General features: G+C 40.2%; 1 protein-coding gene across 1 annotated transcript; it reads right to left on the bottom strand.

Annotated features, from left to right (window-relative positions):
- Positions 1–765: 765 nt before the first annotated feature.
- LOC118801861 (G-protein coupled receptor family C group 6 member A-like) lies at positions 766–15,072 on the bottom strand. The gene is made up of 7 exons (XM_036562255.1): positions 14,619–15,072; positions 5,458–6,242; positions 4,945–5,151; positions 4,743–4,860; positions 2,344–2,528; positions 1,785–1,844; positions 766–1,644 (listed from the first exon to the last, which is right to left on the bottom strand). The coding sequence occupies exons 1-7, from the start codon at positions 15,070–15,072 to the stop codon at positions 766–768; spliced, it is 2,688 nt and encodes an 895-aa protein (XP_036418148.1).
- Between the last annotated feature and the right edge of the window lie 772 nt (positions 15,073–15,844).

Here is a 15,844-nt window from a genome sequence, read left to right as displayed (position 1 = left end):
AAACTATAAGCAAACACCACCTCCATGCCAACAAATTGTTTAGAAGGAACACCAGAAAAAGCCTTTATTTTCTATGAACATGTCCAACAAATGTTAGCATCTGGAGTTTGCTAGACACTAATGGAGCTTGACTTTGACTGAATCTTATGGTCAGATGAGACATAAATACTTTTTGGCAATAAAAACCCAATCTAAAATAACACTAACACTACGGTCCTAAAAGGGGGTTATGGTACTAGTGCCTGCTTTAATGTATGAGAATGATGATGTGCATCATTTTGCTTGTTTGACATAAGACCATTTTGATGGGAAGAAATTTCAGTATTTTGAAAAAAATAAAAATATCAGACTATGTATAAAAGTCACATAACAATTTTGAATACAGTATGTTGACACAATGATGTGGCAATGGAATGATTTTTCTAACCACACAATCCAAATTTCAAAATAGTACTTTGGATTGCAAGCACATGTTTAAGAAAGACTGCTTGGTATGACAAACTTGATGGAGTTTACATGAAACAGAAACCAGAAAATCATTCAAATTAAGCAGGAAAACAAGAAAAGTGAAGAAAAACAGACAAAAACCATGATGGTATCATGGTTACGTCTGTGTAGTATTCTCACAAAGCTACTGTATAAGAGTATTCCAAGTTTTGATTTTGTTATCATTTTTGCATCATAGTGTTAGACTAAAACAAGTAACAGATGTTGATCACTGTTTAATACCACTTCATTTGGCAACGTCTGATAGAGAAAGAGAACTTAGAGACTCCTTGGTCGTTGACTTCTTGGTCTCCGATGCCTAAACGAGGCAATACTGACTTCTGACAGATGCAGGCTGTGACCATCGCAGTTGGACATTTCTGACTCTGCAATGCTGAATCGGTTCTGCAGTATGCTGAGTATTGATATTGTATCCTCTGAGTTCCTACAAATCACTCCAGAGTCTGAGTCATCTGTAAGAGGATCATCTTGGAGTTTTACTGCCTTTAATGTCTCAGACCTTTCTAAGAAGATCTTAAACCATTTTGGAACAAAGTGGCAGAAGATGACTCCATAGTTTGAGACCATAATGCCAGAGATCTGGACGATGGGGCGTGATTCATATTGAGTGATGAAGACTGGAATAAAGCAAAGCCAGGCAAACAGATGGATGAGCATGCTGAAGACTATAGGATCAGTCTCCTTGTCTCTCCCCTTGAAGGCCAGTCCAAAACTTAGCACAGCTAGTAAAGCAATGTAGACATGCATCACACCAAAGCCATACATAGAGCCCTGAGTGCACAGACGGTCCATGGTAAGTAACTGAGTTTTTGATTGTTTCTCCTCAACATCAACAGGATAAAATTTCATCCAGAAGATACAGATGAGAGCTTGAATAGCAGTGAGGATTCCTATGATGACAAATGGCTTATCAAACTTTCTTAGTTTGCGCTGCTTTGCAGGATTAGAGGACATTAACTCTAAGAATATGTGAAGGGCCTTAACCAGAATGCAGGACACACAGAGAGTGAACCCAAGACCATACATGGTCTGTTGTGCTCTACAAAGATGGATGTTTGGGCTGCCTAAGAAAAGTATTACACCTCCAAAACTCACCATCAGGCCAAATTTCATCAGGCATGAAGTGACTAAGATGTCCTTTATGATGTGTTTTTCTCTGTGTAGAATGTAAAAGATAAATGAGAACACCAGCAGTAGTGCACCTATTACTGTTCCAATCATCACTACAATGGAATAAGCTGAAGACCACTCCAAAAACCAAATATTCCATTTCTGACACTCCCTTGATCCTGGAAGAGACCAAGAACCTTCTGGACATTGTTTACAAGTGTCCTGATCTGTGTAGAGAAAGAAAGAGAATCATGCAGAAATCAGTTGAGGAATGTAGAAAGAATTCATTTATTTTTGTAAACTTACAGAAAATTACACATTACTAAATCTGTTACTAGATTCTTTATGTAGTTATGTTATAACTGAAGTTTGGGGGAGGAGCATGGCTGAAGCCCCTCCTTCTTTCAATGTAACGACCCTATGAATTCACATCCTCACCTTCTGTTCCCGTGACAAAGTGTTCGCAATCAGTTGTGCGACGCTAGTGCAGCTAAGAGCCACTCTGGCACAGACCTCTATTCTCTCTCGTGAATTCCCTTCAGCCATCTGCCTGCTACTCCTGCAGATACAGTCCAGTCTGCATCCCTATGAAATCCATTTTCATCGTACCTGCTGCTCTGGCTAGCAAGCCTCCGATCTACGATCTCGTTTCCTGGCCACACATGGTCTTCATGCCCGGTTCTAGCTTCCAACGCGGCTGCGGCGCTTGAAGCCTCAACGGCTTACATTCCTCTGCTCCTGCCCTCGCCCTCCGTGAGCTTCGTCCACACTGCACCCTTTTCTGTACTGTGACTGCGCACCGGTGCGCCCTGATAGACGAATCACCTCTCTCATGCTGATGTGTTCCACTCTCAGGCAGAGGTACACAAACCTGCTCTTTGTTGCCATTGTTTGACCCTCATCTTGCGCAACTGATCAGACCACGTGACAACGCCACGCTCGCCTTATCGTGACGATGCTGGCGCTTATTCTACTTGACGTCGTCTCCCCCTCATGCCATTCAATCCTGATCCACAAGCCACCGGTTCTTCTCAGGGTTTGTTTTTTTCCTTTTCATTTTTCCCACTTCCACCCGTTTTCATCCTTCCCCTTCCCTTTATTATCCCTCCCCTTCACTTCATCATCCAAACCCCTCCCATTATCATCCGTCCCCTTCCCTCTCTCTCTCACACTTTCACCCTCTTACCCTTTTCGTCCTGCATCCCCCACCCCCACCCCTTTCATCCCTCTACCTCAAGCCTCCATCCTATCTCGGCTCCATCTCAGCCCAATCCATCTCGGATCAGCTCCTGCAACCCAACTCTACAACTCCCTTCTGACTCTACATGGCTCCATCTCAGCCCACTCCATCTCATATCAGCTCCTGCAACCCAGCTCTGCAACTTCCTTCTCATCTGAAGTTCAACTCCTTCCTGGTTCAGCTCTGATGTGTCTCAGGTTTGCCACTCCTCACTCCACACGGCTCCATCTCGGATCAGCTCCATCTCAAATCAGCTCCATCTCAAATCAGCTCCATCTAAGCCCACTCCATCTCAAGTTCAAGTCCTTCTTGTTCACCGCAGATGTGTCTCGGCTCTGCAACTCTTTACTCCACTCAGCTCCATCTCGGATCGGCTCAAGCACAACTCAGCTCTGCAGCTTATTTCTGTCTCAACTTTGCTCCATCTTGGATCAGCTCCTGTACAATCAGCTTTGCAACTCGTTTTGGATTGCACTTGGCTTAATCTCAGATCAGCTCCTATGCAGCTCAGTCCTGCATCTTGTTTCTGGCTTTACTCCACTCCATCTCAGATCAGCTCCATTTCAGATCATACATTCCTTACTTCTGCAACTCATTTCTAGCTCACCTTTGCTCCATCTCGGATCAGCTCCAGTACAAACAGCTCTGCAACTCATTTCTGGCTCCACTCGGCTCTATCTGAGATCAGCTCCATCTAGTCACTTTGGCCGTTCTTCGGCCACCGCTGATTTGACTCCTGTCATGCTGTTGCCTTCACTCTCTCATCCCATCAACCCTCAACTCTATCAAGCCCATCAACCCTCATATGGACCAGCTACTTCCAACAGCCATCCCTGCTCCATGTTAATTTCATTCAGGATATAATCTGCTTTATTCTCATCTAACCCCTTTGTCTGCCACATTTAACACAATCCTCACAGTCCGGTACCGACCAGAGGAGGATGGGTTCCCCTATTGAGTCCTGGTTCCTCTCAATGTTTCTTCCTCACTGGGAGTTTTTTCTTGCCACTGTCGCCCCTGGCTTGCTGGTAAGTAGCATGCCACAGTGTCACACAGAATCAAATTCATCTGCTCCATTTTTCTTCTCATCTTACATCCTTAATAGCAGAACTATTTACTCCAACACCATACAAGGGCTTATGTTACTAGACCTCTTTTCTGCTTAGGCTAAACTTCTATATCTAACCATACTATGTCTCAGATACCCAAATGCTAGACCGTCTGACCAAACTCATTCTGAATCCAGCTTCTCCATATTCCACTGACATATAGTCTTACCAAGTTCTCTACCCAAGCTGCTACAGTTGTTATTTCAGAACCAGCTCTTCTCATCAGGTGAAGATCACTCAGTCCTAGACCTCAACATCTTATGAGTTCATCCTGGAGCCTTTTGGGGATCTGGCCTTCTAGCTACAGGCAGAAGCTGCCCAGAACTCCAGCCCAAGTTCTCAGAGTCCCCCCCAGCCCCCTCCCTCAATCAATCTTCCCTCATACTACCACCCACGCTGAAGGCATGGTCTGAACTCACAAAACATCTTACGTTCTTTTGTGACATTGCTCCACAGAAACCATTTGGCACCTTTAGTTTTAAAACTGCAGACATATGCTATATAGCCAGAAGTATGTGGACACTCCTGCTTATTGGTGGGATTGACAATTTCACCCTCACCTGTTGCTAACAGTGACAGAAAATCAAGCAGCCATAGAGTCTCTATAGAGAAACACTTGCAGCAGAATGACTTTAGACACAGCACTATCAAAGAGTGTCATCTTTCCAATGAGTTAGTTCATCAATTTCAGCCCTGCTAGAGCTGCCCCAATTTATTTGTAATGTTGTCACAATCACAATAACGATCAGTAATTTAACAAAAGTTAATTAACTTACCCCACTCATCAGAATAGTATCCCTCACTACAGTTAGCACAGTCATAACAACAGGAGATTCTTGATATATTCTTCTCTGTGCCTGGGGGACATGGCTCTGAACACCTAGACCAGGGCACCTGAATGAAAAGAGAGAGTTTTTCTTGGTTATTAATGTTTTGAATAATATACAATGGGACAGATAGTTTGTAATTTTATCTCACCGTATTGTTGTTCCAGGGGATTTTGTGCTCATAGATCTCAACATCCCCATTCTTTATGAGGAATTTTCCCACCACTTCAGATATTTTTTCATCACCATTCTTTTTCCACATCATGACATCATAACCATTATCAAAATCACCATTGTTATTGAAGGAGTATGTCTGATTGTCCAAAGTGAAGTTCACCTTACGAAGAATGTCCACAAGCTAAAAATGCAGGATTATAAGCGTTATTTCTATAATATAATTAACAAAATGTCTTTAAATAAAAACCATAAAAAATTGAATGCTGAATTATAGTGTTTGCAACCCAGAGCTAGAAATCATCATGAACAGCAAACCTGATACAGCAAGTCATGTTTTACTGTATAAAACTCTTCAAAGAAAGTAGCATTCCCTGTTAATATACTTAATGAGTTTATAAACATTTTTACTATTAAATATCAGCCTCACAATTGACAGTCATGTGCAAAAAGCATGAAATTTCACATACAAATCACATACCAATTTTACCTCGTATGGTTTGAAGTTGGTATCTCCAGAGCAGGCAGTGTCATTGCACTGAAGAAGTTTCTTCATGGCATGAGCTACAGCATACACTGCTACTCTCTGATTGTAGGCCTCCGTCACATCCACAGCATGGAGCAGGTAGTCATCATTCGCCTCCTGGGGGTCTGTCACATTGCAGGCTAAAGGGGACGTGTGCTCTGACTGCTGACTGCAGTTAAATCTCATTTGTTTGTACTCCCTGATGAAGTCATTTCTCGCCCCTGGACGTGGCCTCAGATTCTGGAGGTAGTCTTCAAAACCTGGGATCTTCCCTGTGATGAAGTTAGTGCCAAGAATGTCTCCCACCTTGTTTATGCCCTTCATCTTCATTAAGAGGCGAGACATAGACCATGTGTTACTGGCGATCCAGATTCGAGAAGTGTTTGTCTTAATCATCTCTTCAAAGAGCTTCTCTACCTGCTGAATTCTTAGGAAGAGCACCACAACTTTGGCAGTGGAGTTTTGGATAATATCAGCCACCTGCTTGATGTGCTGTTTCACATTACCATAGTTTGGTATCACTTGATGGAACTCAGAGCATATCCTCTCTTTCTCTGCATGTGGCACAAAGTTCTCATAGATATCTTTACCATAATCATCATCAAGGCTCACAACCCCAATCCAGTCCCAGTTAAAGTGCCTCATCAGCTTTGCCAATGCCTGCGCCTGGTATATGTTACTTGGAATGACACGAAAGAAGGATGTATAGCGTAACTTGTCACTTAGGGCTGCTGCAGAAGATGAGCAAGCTCACCTGTAATGAGAAAGTTGGAATGTTTAAATTTGAACTGATTCTTTTAGAGTACATGTAACATAACATTAAGATGGGAAAATCTGATCTTGGAAATTTTGAAGAAATAAAAAAGAGTAGGAGCCACTGTGTTGGGATTCATAGGAATGAAGTTGTATAAAAATCAACAATCTTGAAACAGAAGCCTTTCTTGCCCTAAACTAAATCCTTCAAATTATATCAATGAGAAAATTGTGAAAATTCCTAAAAATATATATACATAATGTAAACATTTTTAAAGAACTCTGGTGACTGTCAACAACAATATTGTGGCACTAATTTGGTATGACAATTTAATAACTATTTAGAAAATGTCTTGCATAAATATATAAATAAATAAATATAATAATGTCATGTTACTCAGTATTACCTGGGGAATCTTGTACAGGCTGAGCAGTTTGGCAGCAGGAATAGATGTTTCAGTGTATCTTTCACCAAGGAAGGCTTTCACAGGTGGATTGAATTTTGAAAAGTCAGAGAGGACTGTAAGTGACCCATTAACAGCCAGCATGTCCGCCACACACTGTAGGGCTTTGGTTGCATGTGAACAAGGATCACACATCAAATATCCAAGCTGAATTCCAGGAAGAAAACCAGAGTCATTGATCATTTCAATTGTGTGAATTGAAGCTAAAGGTTGTACAAAAGTTCTCAGATCAAATCTGAAATGAAGAGAGAAAAATAAATTACTATTACTGAGGTTCCTGTCTTTAAAGTAATTCAACACCACCCAAAGGAGAGTAAACTCAACCGTATACTCACTTTATACAGGCAGACGTATCTGGAAGGATCCAAGGCTGAAGATCTTTTATGTCAGTGTGAACTGAACTCAGAATCCCAATGATGATATCCCCAGGTACATACGCTCCACATATGGACTCCGTAATGCTGCAGTGGAACTGCAATGCCAACATTACAGCCACCCCCAGCACAAAAAGATGTGAATGACACCTCATATTGAGAACTCACTGTCTGAAACTGGAATGAAAGAATGGACATCTGCAGTAGAGCTTAATTCAGTGTTATAGAGGGGTGTGTTCTGGCACAAAGAAAACATGGGTGGAAAGAACAGGAAAATCCAGTCTAAAACTACATATCATAACACTGAATATGAAAATTTACTGATCATTATGTCAAATTTGTTCGAATTGCTGTCCCACAATAAGAAAAATACATGTGGAAAAAAACATGATGAGCTAGATGAGTTAGATCCTATTGTTTTGAAGAAAAGGTGTCCCAACACATGAAAATATAGAACATTAAGAATTTTCATTACTGTAAACATGTAATAAAAAACATGATGATTTTATGTGTGTTCAACTGTTCAAAGCTGTGTTTGCTAGTTATGGCTAGCAACTGAAACCATTGAGAGGAAGAATGTAGGAAAACAGGAACAACACAACAAGGACTGAACCTGTTTCATCTAAAGGTAGCATGAGAAACTCCTGTGAATAAAAGCATTGTTTTATGTCTCTAAACACAGACTATGTTGTTATCAAAGTGCTGTTACCTATTAAACTGTCACATATTTGGTTTTGGCCTTCATATTTATTTTCCACAATTCAATACGAGATACCTGGTTTCAAATATCAGATATTATACAAATGTTCTTAGATCAAAGCTGAAATGAAGAGAGAAAGAAAGTTATTGTTACAAAGGTGACTGTTACTGTGGTTACTGTTTTTAAAGTAATTCAATACAACCAAAACTTTCCCGCAATACCACACAGTTTATCCCATTCAATGCATGAATGGAACGCAAGTACATCACACCCAGTTGTGAATGCAGACACCCTGAGGATAAGATAAAAAAGCTGAAAGTGAGTTGGGCAATATGAGTTGGGCAAAATACATTAATAAAAGTAGTGATGGTCTAATACTGAATACACTGTCTTAAACGTGTCGAATAATGTATTCATGTATTCTGTTACTATACATAAAAAGTAGCAATGCATTTATAATACATCTTAGTAAGGCACATGGAAAAAACTTTTCTTCATTTTTCTTAATTTACACTGTTTCTTGCTGTTACTAGCTGGCAGTTCAAAGGAGCTCAGAAACACCAAAATTAATAGCTGATCATCACGTTGATTAATCAGTCTACTCAGGTTTTAGCAGAGTTCCAAAACACTAAGATTAATAACTGATCATCACATTGATTTATCAGTCTACTCAGGCTTTAGCAGGAACTTGTAAAGTGTTTACAAAGAATCCACTGAGTTCTCGTCTAACAAGCATGTTTCCAACAAGCCATGCACTGACACACTGATGAAAAAGGTTAACCCCTTAACAAGCCATGGAGGCATCCTTGTGATAGAGCCATATGGACAATATAATCTGCAAAAAGCAGAGACGCCACCTTCCTGTCACCACAAATAATGCCCTCCTGACCTTGGCTATACCTTGACACCCTGTCCATAAATATCATGAACAGGAGTGGAGAAAAGGCACAACCACCCACAAGTCCAACAACCACATAGAACGAGCTTGATGTAATGCCGAGCATAAGGACCCAGCTCTCACTGTGTCCTTATGCGTACAGAGACCAAAAGGCCAAGAGTAGTGGCCCCAGCACCCTATAATCTCAAAGGACCTGCCACAGAATATATCGGGGAACACAGTTGTAGGCTTTCTCTAAGTCCTCAAAACACATGTAAACTGGGTTGGCAAACTCCCCTCAATAATCCACAAGTGGGAGGACAGCTGGTCCACTGTTCCATGGCCAGGACAGAATTCGAACTGTTCCTCCTCAGTCCAAGGTTTGACTATTGGTCAGTCTCCTTTCCAGCACCTTGGCATAGACTTTAAGCTGGGAGGCTGAGCAGTGTGATACCCTGGTATCCGCCTTTGCTGAGTACAGCTTGAGTGAAAACACTCCGACTGCACCTTGGGTCTACCAGGTCTGACCACCAGTCTTCCCTGCTATCTGATCCAGCTCATCACCAGATGGTGATCAATTGACAGCTCAGCACATCTTTTCACCCGAGTGTCCAGAACATATGGTCCCAAGTCAGATAAAATGGTAACAAACCTGCTCATTGACCTTTGACCCAAAAAGTAGTGCTAATTAACATATATTTGCATGTTGGTCAGTTTGAAAACGAAATCGAAAAGTGGAAAATGTAAAATAAATGTCCAGCAGGTGGCGCTGATGTTTGTTTGCATTTGCCTTTTCATTCTGACACCTAAAGCACGTCTGTGCCGAAAACTGAATCACAAACTGTCACTTTGCTGTTGATTTATCCATTTTGCATTTTCATTTTCATTTTGTCAGATATGCAGCCGATTGCTATGAAAAAGAAATAAGAACATAAACAGTGCATTTTGATTTTAGGTGTGACACGTATTCTGCATTTCATGGAGAAAAGCCAAAGCCAAAGTTAAGCTTGGATTTTCTTTTCTCTATTAGCTTTTTCATTTTAGATTTGGCCATGAAAAACCAGAATTACGACTAAAATGAAATGACAAATAGCTGTTTTGCATTTAATTTTTATTTTTGTCACAAATGGCTCGTGCTCATGTGAAAAATGAAATTGCAAATGTAGACATTTCATTTCATTTTCAATTTTGGCAGGATATTTGCGCAGATGTTTGGAAAAAGAAATGGCAAAAAGAGGTTTGCATTTTCATTTTATGGTTTTATTTTAATTTCTTTTTTGGCTGGATTTGCCTCCCATAGCATTTACAGCCAAGATGTTAAAACGGACATAAATGTTGTGTCTCCCAATGTGGTTTGATTTTTAGTGAAAGGACAAAATGGCTCTTCTTAACATTTGGGTTGCCAATCCCTGCTCCAATCATTAGAATACCCTCACTAAATTTAGTACAGGTATAGCAAAAGAAGATAATTAATGTCTTCTTCTCTGGGCCAGTGGGGCTCTGAACACCTGAATGTAAAGGTAAATGTTTCCTTTGGTAGAAATGTTCAAGAAGATATGTATATGCAAATGGACCAATGATTCATATAAATGATTAAAATGTCTTCTTATGAGTTTATGATCTGGGCACAATAAGACTGTATTTAATAGTTTCTCATTGTACTGTTGGTGCATGGGAATTTTCACTCATAGATAGATCTCAACACCCTTATTCTTTATGAGAAATTTTCCCACCGTGTCAGATATTCTTTCACCACTAGTCTTTGTCCACATCATGAAAGCATAACCAAAGTCCCCCATTTTTATTGATAGAATATGTCTGACAGTCCAAAGTTCATCTTACGAAGATTGTCCACAAGCTGAAAATACAGAATTCTAAACTTCTCTTTATTGTAAATTTTACTTTAAATGGCATGAGGTTGGCATCTCCAGAGTAGAAATTGCTGTTACATTGAGGAAGTTTCTTGATGGCATAAGCTATGGCATACTGTGACATTCTCTGACTGTAGGCCTCAGTCAGGTCCACAGCTTGGAGCTAGTAGTCATCATTCACCTTCTGGGGATGTGTTACACTGCAGGCCAAAGAGGACATGTGGTACAGGTCTCAAAAACCTATATGAATTTAATCTTAGTTTACAAATGCAGAACATGCCTTGAGTAGAGGGAAATGATGAAGGATGAGGAACAGAACTCTGAGGAACTTGGGTTTAAGTTTTGACACCACCCAATAACATTGTATGTACAGCAGTTACACTACAAAAAGGAAAGATGCCAGTTGTCTAGTTCAAGCAAATAGGCAGATTTAGAAAACCTTGCTAGGTACATTTAAGGAGGTTCAACTGTTATCTGCAATTAGTGTGGCCTATAGTTTTATATAAACAATTAGTTTTTATTTAAAATGACTTTTAAATAGTTGAAGTATTTATGTAATATTTTAAGGCGTGCTACAAGTACCTATATTTGTTTTGGCATATTTGAAGTAAACAATGGCCAGTTCAAGTTGTATCAAAATTCTAACTAAAAATGAAATAAAAACATAGGCGTTCTCTGGCCCACAGATTTGTTGAGATTTTTTAACAAGGCCCTTTTAGTGGTTCAGTTTGACATGCTTGCCTTACACAGTAGTGCATAGTAGATGTTAGTTTCTCCCCCAAAATTGTAGTTTTGTGCAGCACTTTGCCATGTGTTGTCTTGAATAAGACTGTAGTCAGTTACTAGCAATCACTATGACTCCCATTCATGAGTGTTTTTTGATAAATATGGTTATGCCTGGATACAGATTAGTTAGCTGGAGGAAGCCAAGAACTGCCAAATTTTTTTTTTCTTCCAAAAATTTTTTCCGCTCTCTGATGAAGTGTGTAGTACAGTTATTCATTCCTCATAAAGAATGATCAATTAAACTTGACATAATATCGCTCAATGCTTAATTCTGCCAGTTGGTGTGGCTCAGCAACTGGCAGAATTAAGCACAGCTAGTAAATCAATGTAGATATGCAGCGTATCAAAGCCATACATAGAGCCCTGAGTGCACAGATGATTAACGGTAAGTAACTGAATGTTTAATAACACAGAAAACACAAAACCATAGGATCACAAGCAGAGACATGACAAGACTTGGTAGAGAGCTAATTTAAGGCTGTGGATAGCCTTAGCAAGAGAGAAGAGATAGGTTAGATTCGATTTTAATGAGGAGGGAAGAGTTCCAGAGTCTGGAAACCAAACTAAGAGAAAGCATGATTGTACATTGGATGGTGGGATAGTAAGTCATCCAGTAGATGAGGACCTGAGAGTGTGAGTAGGTTTGTAGAAAATAAGGAGATCAGACAAGTAGGAAGGAGCAAGGTTAGGTAGAGGTTTGCAAGTGAGGAGAAGAATTTTAAATTGTATGTGATATTTTACAGGGAGCCAGTGGAGATTTTGCAGGACATGTGTAATGTGATGTTGTGAGCGGGTGCAGGTGAGGAGATGAGCAGCAGAGTACCATCTGGAGTTTGTGCATGCAAGAGGAGCTAATCCCAGCAAGTAGGGTGTTACAGATATGAATGCATGGATAAGGGTTTCTACAGCAGACTGAGAGAGAGAGATGGCTGAATTTTTGCAATGTTGACGAAGTGAAAAAAAGAGGTTTTAACTACAGAGTTTATGTGTCCACTGAATGAAAGAGCTGAGTCAAAGAGGAAGCCCAGATTTTATACTGGGGGAAGGGGACACAGTTACATTGTCGAGAGAGAGAGAGAGAGAGAGAGAGAGAGAGAGAGAGAGAGAGAGCAGAGAAAGAGAGAGATTTGGCAAAGGTTGATTTGGATCCTATGAGTTGTGTTTTATCAGTTTAGCATAATGTTGTGCTTCACTGGCTTTTAATTTCTGTTAGGCCGTTTTCTAAGCGAGTGAGGGGTGGGTTTTGAGTAGATTTAGTGCTAAGGTAGATCTATGTGTCACCCGCATAGCAGTGAAAGTCAAGTTTGAAACTACATACTGTGTGACCAACAGAGGGCATGTACACAATAAACAAAAGAGGTCCAAGGACTGAGCCTTGAAGAAACACCTGAGTAACAACAGACATTTGGGTTGTGTGGCCACCAAGGGTAACAAACAGCTTTCTTTAGATCAAATATGATTTGAACCAATCCATGGCAATGCCCAGATCATGCAACCTTGATTTATTAAGGCAATTTCTATGCTATGGGAGGGACCACATCCAGACTGGAATGGTTCAAAATGGCTGTTTTGAGTTTGTATTGGCAATGTTAATGAGACCAGAAAGGTAGGCTGATTCAGCTGTATGCAAGGCATCTCTGTAAGCCGAAAGGTGTTGTCTGTAAGCCTCTGCATGAACAGAGAACTTTGTTTTTCTAAAAAGCCTTTCCAACGGTGGCCGATTTGCTTCATGGTGTGGAGTTCACTGGTGTACCAGGAAACAGAAGTGACAAGTTAACAGTTTTAGTTTTCCAAAGTGCTAGCGAATTGAGTGAGTCAGAGTATGGCATTAAGCATAGTAGCATGATCATCAGGAGAAGAGGGAGCAGAATCATAGTAAAAACAGTAGAAAAAACAGACTGGGTCTTGCAGAATGAAATGAATAATTTAGAACAGTGGTGAGAAAAAGCCAAAGGAGCTGTGAACAGGACAAGCTCATGATCTGATAATGGAAACAGTAGTGAATAAAGATCAAAGACAGATACAGAAGAAGAGCAGACTAGATTGAGGATGTGACCTTTGTCATGGGTAGGAAAATCTACATGCTGTGTTAGTTGAAAACAGTCAAGGAGCAAAGTTAAAGCATTAGCAAATTTGCAGTCTAGAGATTTTACATGTATATTTGAAGTCATCAACTAGCAACAAGTGGGGAGAAATTGAACAAGTGTATGTAATTCTGATAGTACAGAAAAGAATGCAGTATTAGGTTTTGGTAGGGCGATACAGCAGTATTGCAGTTTTGGACTTTGGGTAATTTAAAGGCAAGATATTCAAAAGAAGTCGCAGCTGTAAAGCTGTAAGAAAATTACGGCCAGTATACCTGCTTTACAGGCAGTTATAGAGTGAACAGCCTTAACCAGAGAGCAGGACACAAAGTGAACCAAAGATCATATATGCTCTGTTGTGCCCTGCAAAGATAGATGTTTGGACTGCTTAAGAAAAAAATTACACCTCCAAAATCCGGCCAAATTTCATCAAACATGAAATAACTAAGATGTCCTTTATGATGGGTTTTTCTTGGTGTATTACTGTATAAAAACTCTGCAAATAAAGTATTCATTTCTGTTAATAAAGGTATATGTAAATATATATGTACATGTAAATGTACACATATATTTGTATGTATGTATAAAAGTCACAGAACAGTTTAGAATAGAGTATGTTGACACAATTATGTTGTAAAGGTATTAATGATTTCTCAAACCATACAATCCAAATTACAAAACTGTATTTTGAATTGCAAACACATTTTTAGGAAAGACTGCTTGGTATGACAAACTTGATGGAGTTCACATGAAACAAGAAACCAGAAAATTGTCCAAATTAAGCAGGAAAACAAGAAAGGTGAAGAAAAACAGACAAAAACCATGGTAGTATCATGGTTACGTCTGTATAGTATTCTCACAAAGCTACTGTATAAGAGTATTTTTGATTTTGTTATCATTTTTGCATCATAGTGTCAGATTAAAACAAGTAACAGATGTTGATCACTACCACTTCATTTGGCAACGTCTGATTGAGAAAGAGGACTTAGAGACTCCTCGGTTGTTGACTTCTTGGTCTCCGATGCCTAAACGAGGCAATCCTGACTTCTGACAGATGCAGGCTGTGACCATCGCAGTTGGACAATTTCTGACTCTGCAATGCTGAATTGGTTTTGCGGTATGCTGAGTGTTTATATTGTATCCTTTGAGTTCCTACAAATCACTCTCATCTGTAAGAGAATCATCTTGGGGTTTTACTGCTTTCAGTGTCTCAGACCTCTCTGGGGGGTTTTTAACCATTTTGGAGCAAAGTGGCAGAAGATGACTCCATAGTTGGAGACCATAATGCCAGAGATGTGCACAATGGGGCATGATTCATATTGAGTGATGAAGACTGGAATAAAGTAAAGCCAGGCAAACAGATGGATGAGCATGCTGAAGACTATAGGATCAGTCTCCTTGTCTCTCCCCTTGAAGGCCAACAGGAAACACACCACAGCTAGTAAAGCAATATAGATATGCATCACACCAAAGTCATACAGAGAGCCCTGAGTGCACAGACGGTTCAGAGTAAGTGACTGAGTTTTTGATTGTTTCTCCTCAACATCAACAGGATCAAATATCATCCAGAAGATACAGATGAGAGCTTGAATAGCAGTGAGGATTCCTATGATGACTAAAGGCTTATCAAACTTTCTTAGTTTGCGCTGCTTTGCAGGATTAGAGGACATTAACTCTAAGAATATGTGAAGGGCCTTAACCAGAATGCAGGACACACAGAGAGTGAACCCAAGACCATAAGTGACCTGTTGTGCTCTGCATATATGGATGTTTGGGCTGCCTAAGAAAAGTATTACACCTCCAAAACTCACCATCAGGCCAAATTTCATCAAACAAGAAATAACTAAGATGTCCTATATGATGTGTTTTTCTCTGTGTAGAATGAAAAAAGATAAATGAGAACACCAGCAGTAGTGCACCTATTACTGTTCCAATCATCACTACAATGGAATAAGCTGAAGACCACTCCAAAAACCAAATATTCCATTTCTTACATTCTCTCAACCCTGGAAGAGACCAAGAGCCTCCTGGACATTTTTGACAGGCAAAAAATATTTATTTTTACTTTCTACACAACTTGGAAAAAATAACACATTACTAAATCTGTTGGCCAGGAAAGTGTGAACTATTCCGCCAGGAAGTGAGATATGTGGGCTGCTTTGTATCTGCAGAGGGGGTGAGAATCAACCCAAAAGAACTTGAAGTTGTGCGGGCCCTGGGAGACAAGACTCCACAAATGATTGGTGACATCAGGAGGCTGCTGGGATTCCTCAGTTACTACCGCAGCTACATTCAGGATTTTGCACAAGTCGCTAAGCCTCTATATGATCTGCTACAATTGAAGTCTGAAATGGCACAGAGCCAGCCCACACAAAGGAAAACTAAAGGGCCCCAGCTGCCACCCAGGACGGCAGTAAGCTGGACGCATAAACACCAAGACGT

The sequence above is a fragment of the Colossoma macropomum genome, unplaced genomic scaffold (genome assembly GCF_904425465.1).
Source record: "Colossoma macropomum unplaced genomic scaffold, Colossoma_macropomum, whole genome shotgun sequence".
NCBI lineage: Eukaryota > Metazoa > Chordata > Actinopteri > Characiformes > Serrasalmidae > Colossoma > Colossoma macropomum.
This window is presented reverse-complemented; position numbering and strand designations above follow the sequence as displayed.

Coding starts and splice junctions, on each gene's coding strand:
- LOC118801861 (XM_036562255.1), bottom strand. CDS start 15,072: ATGTCCTCTAATCCTGCAAAGCAGCGCAAACTAAGAAAGTTTGATAAG. Junction 2,529..4,742: donor ATACTATTCTGATGAGTGGG/GTAAGTTAATTA, acceptor TGGTCTGATCAG/TTGCGCAAGATGAGGGTCAA. Junction 1,645..1,784: donor TCTTCCAGGATCAAGGGAGT/GTCAGAAATGGA, acceptor CACATCATAAAG/GACATCTTAGTCACTTCATG.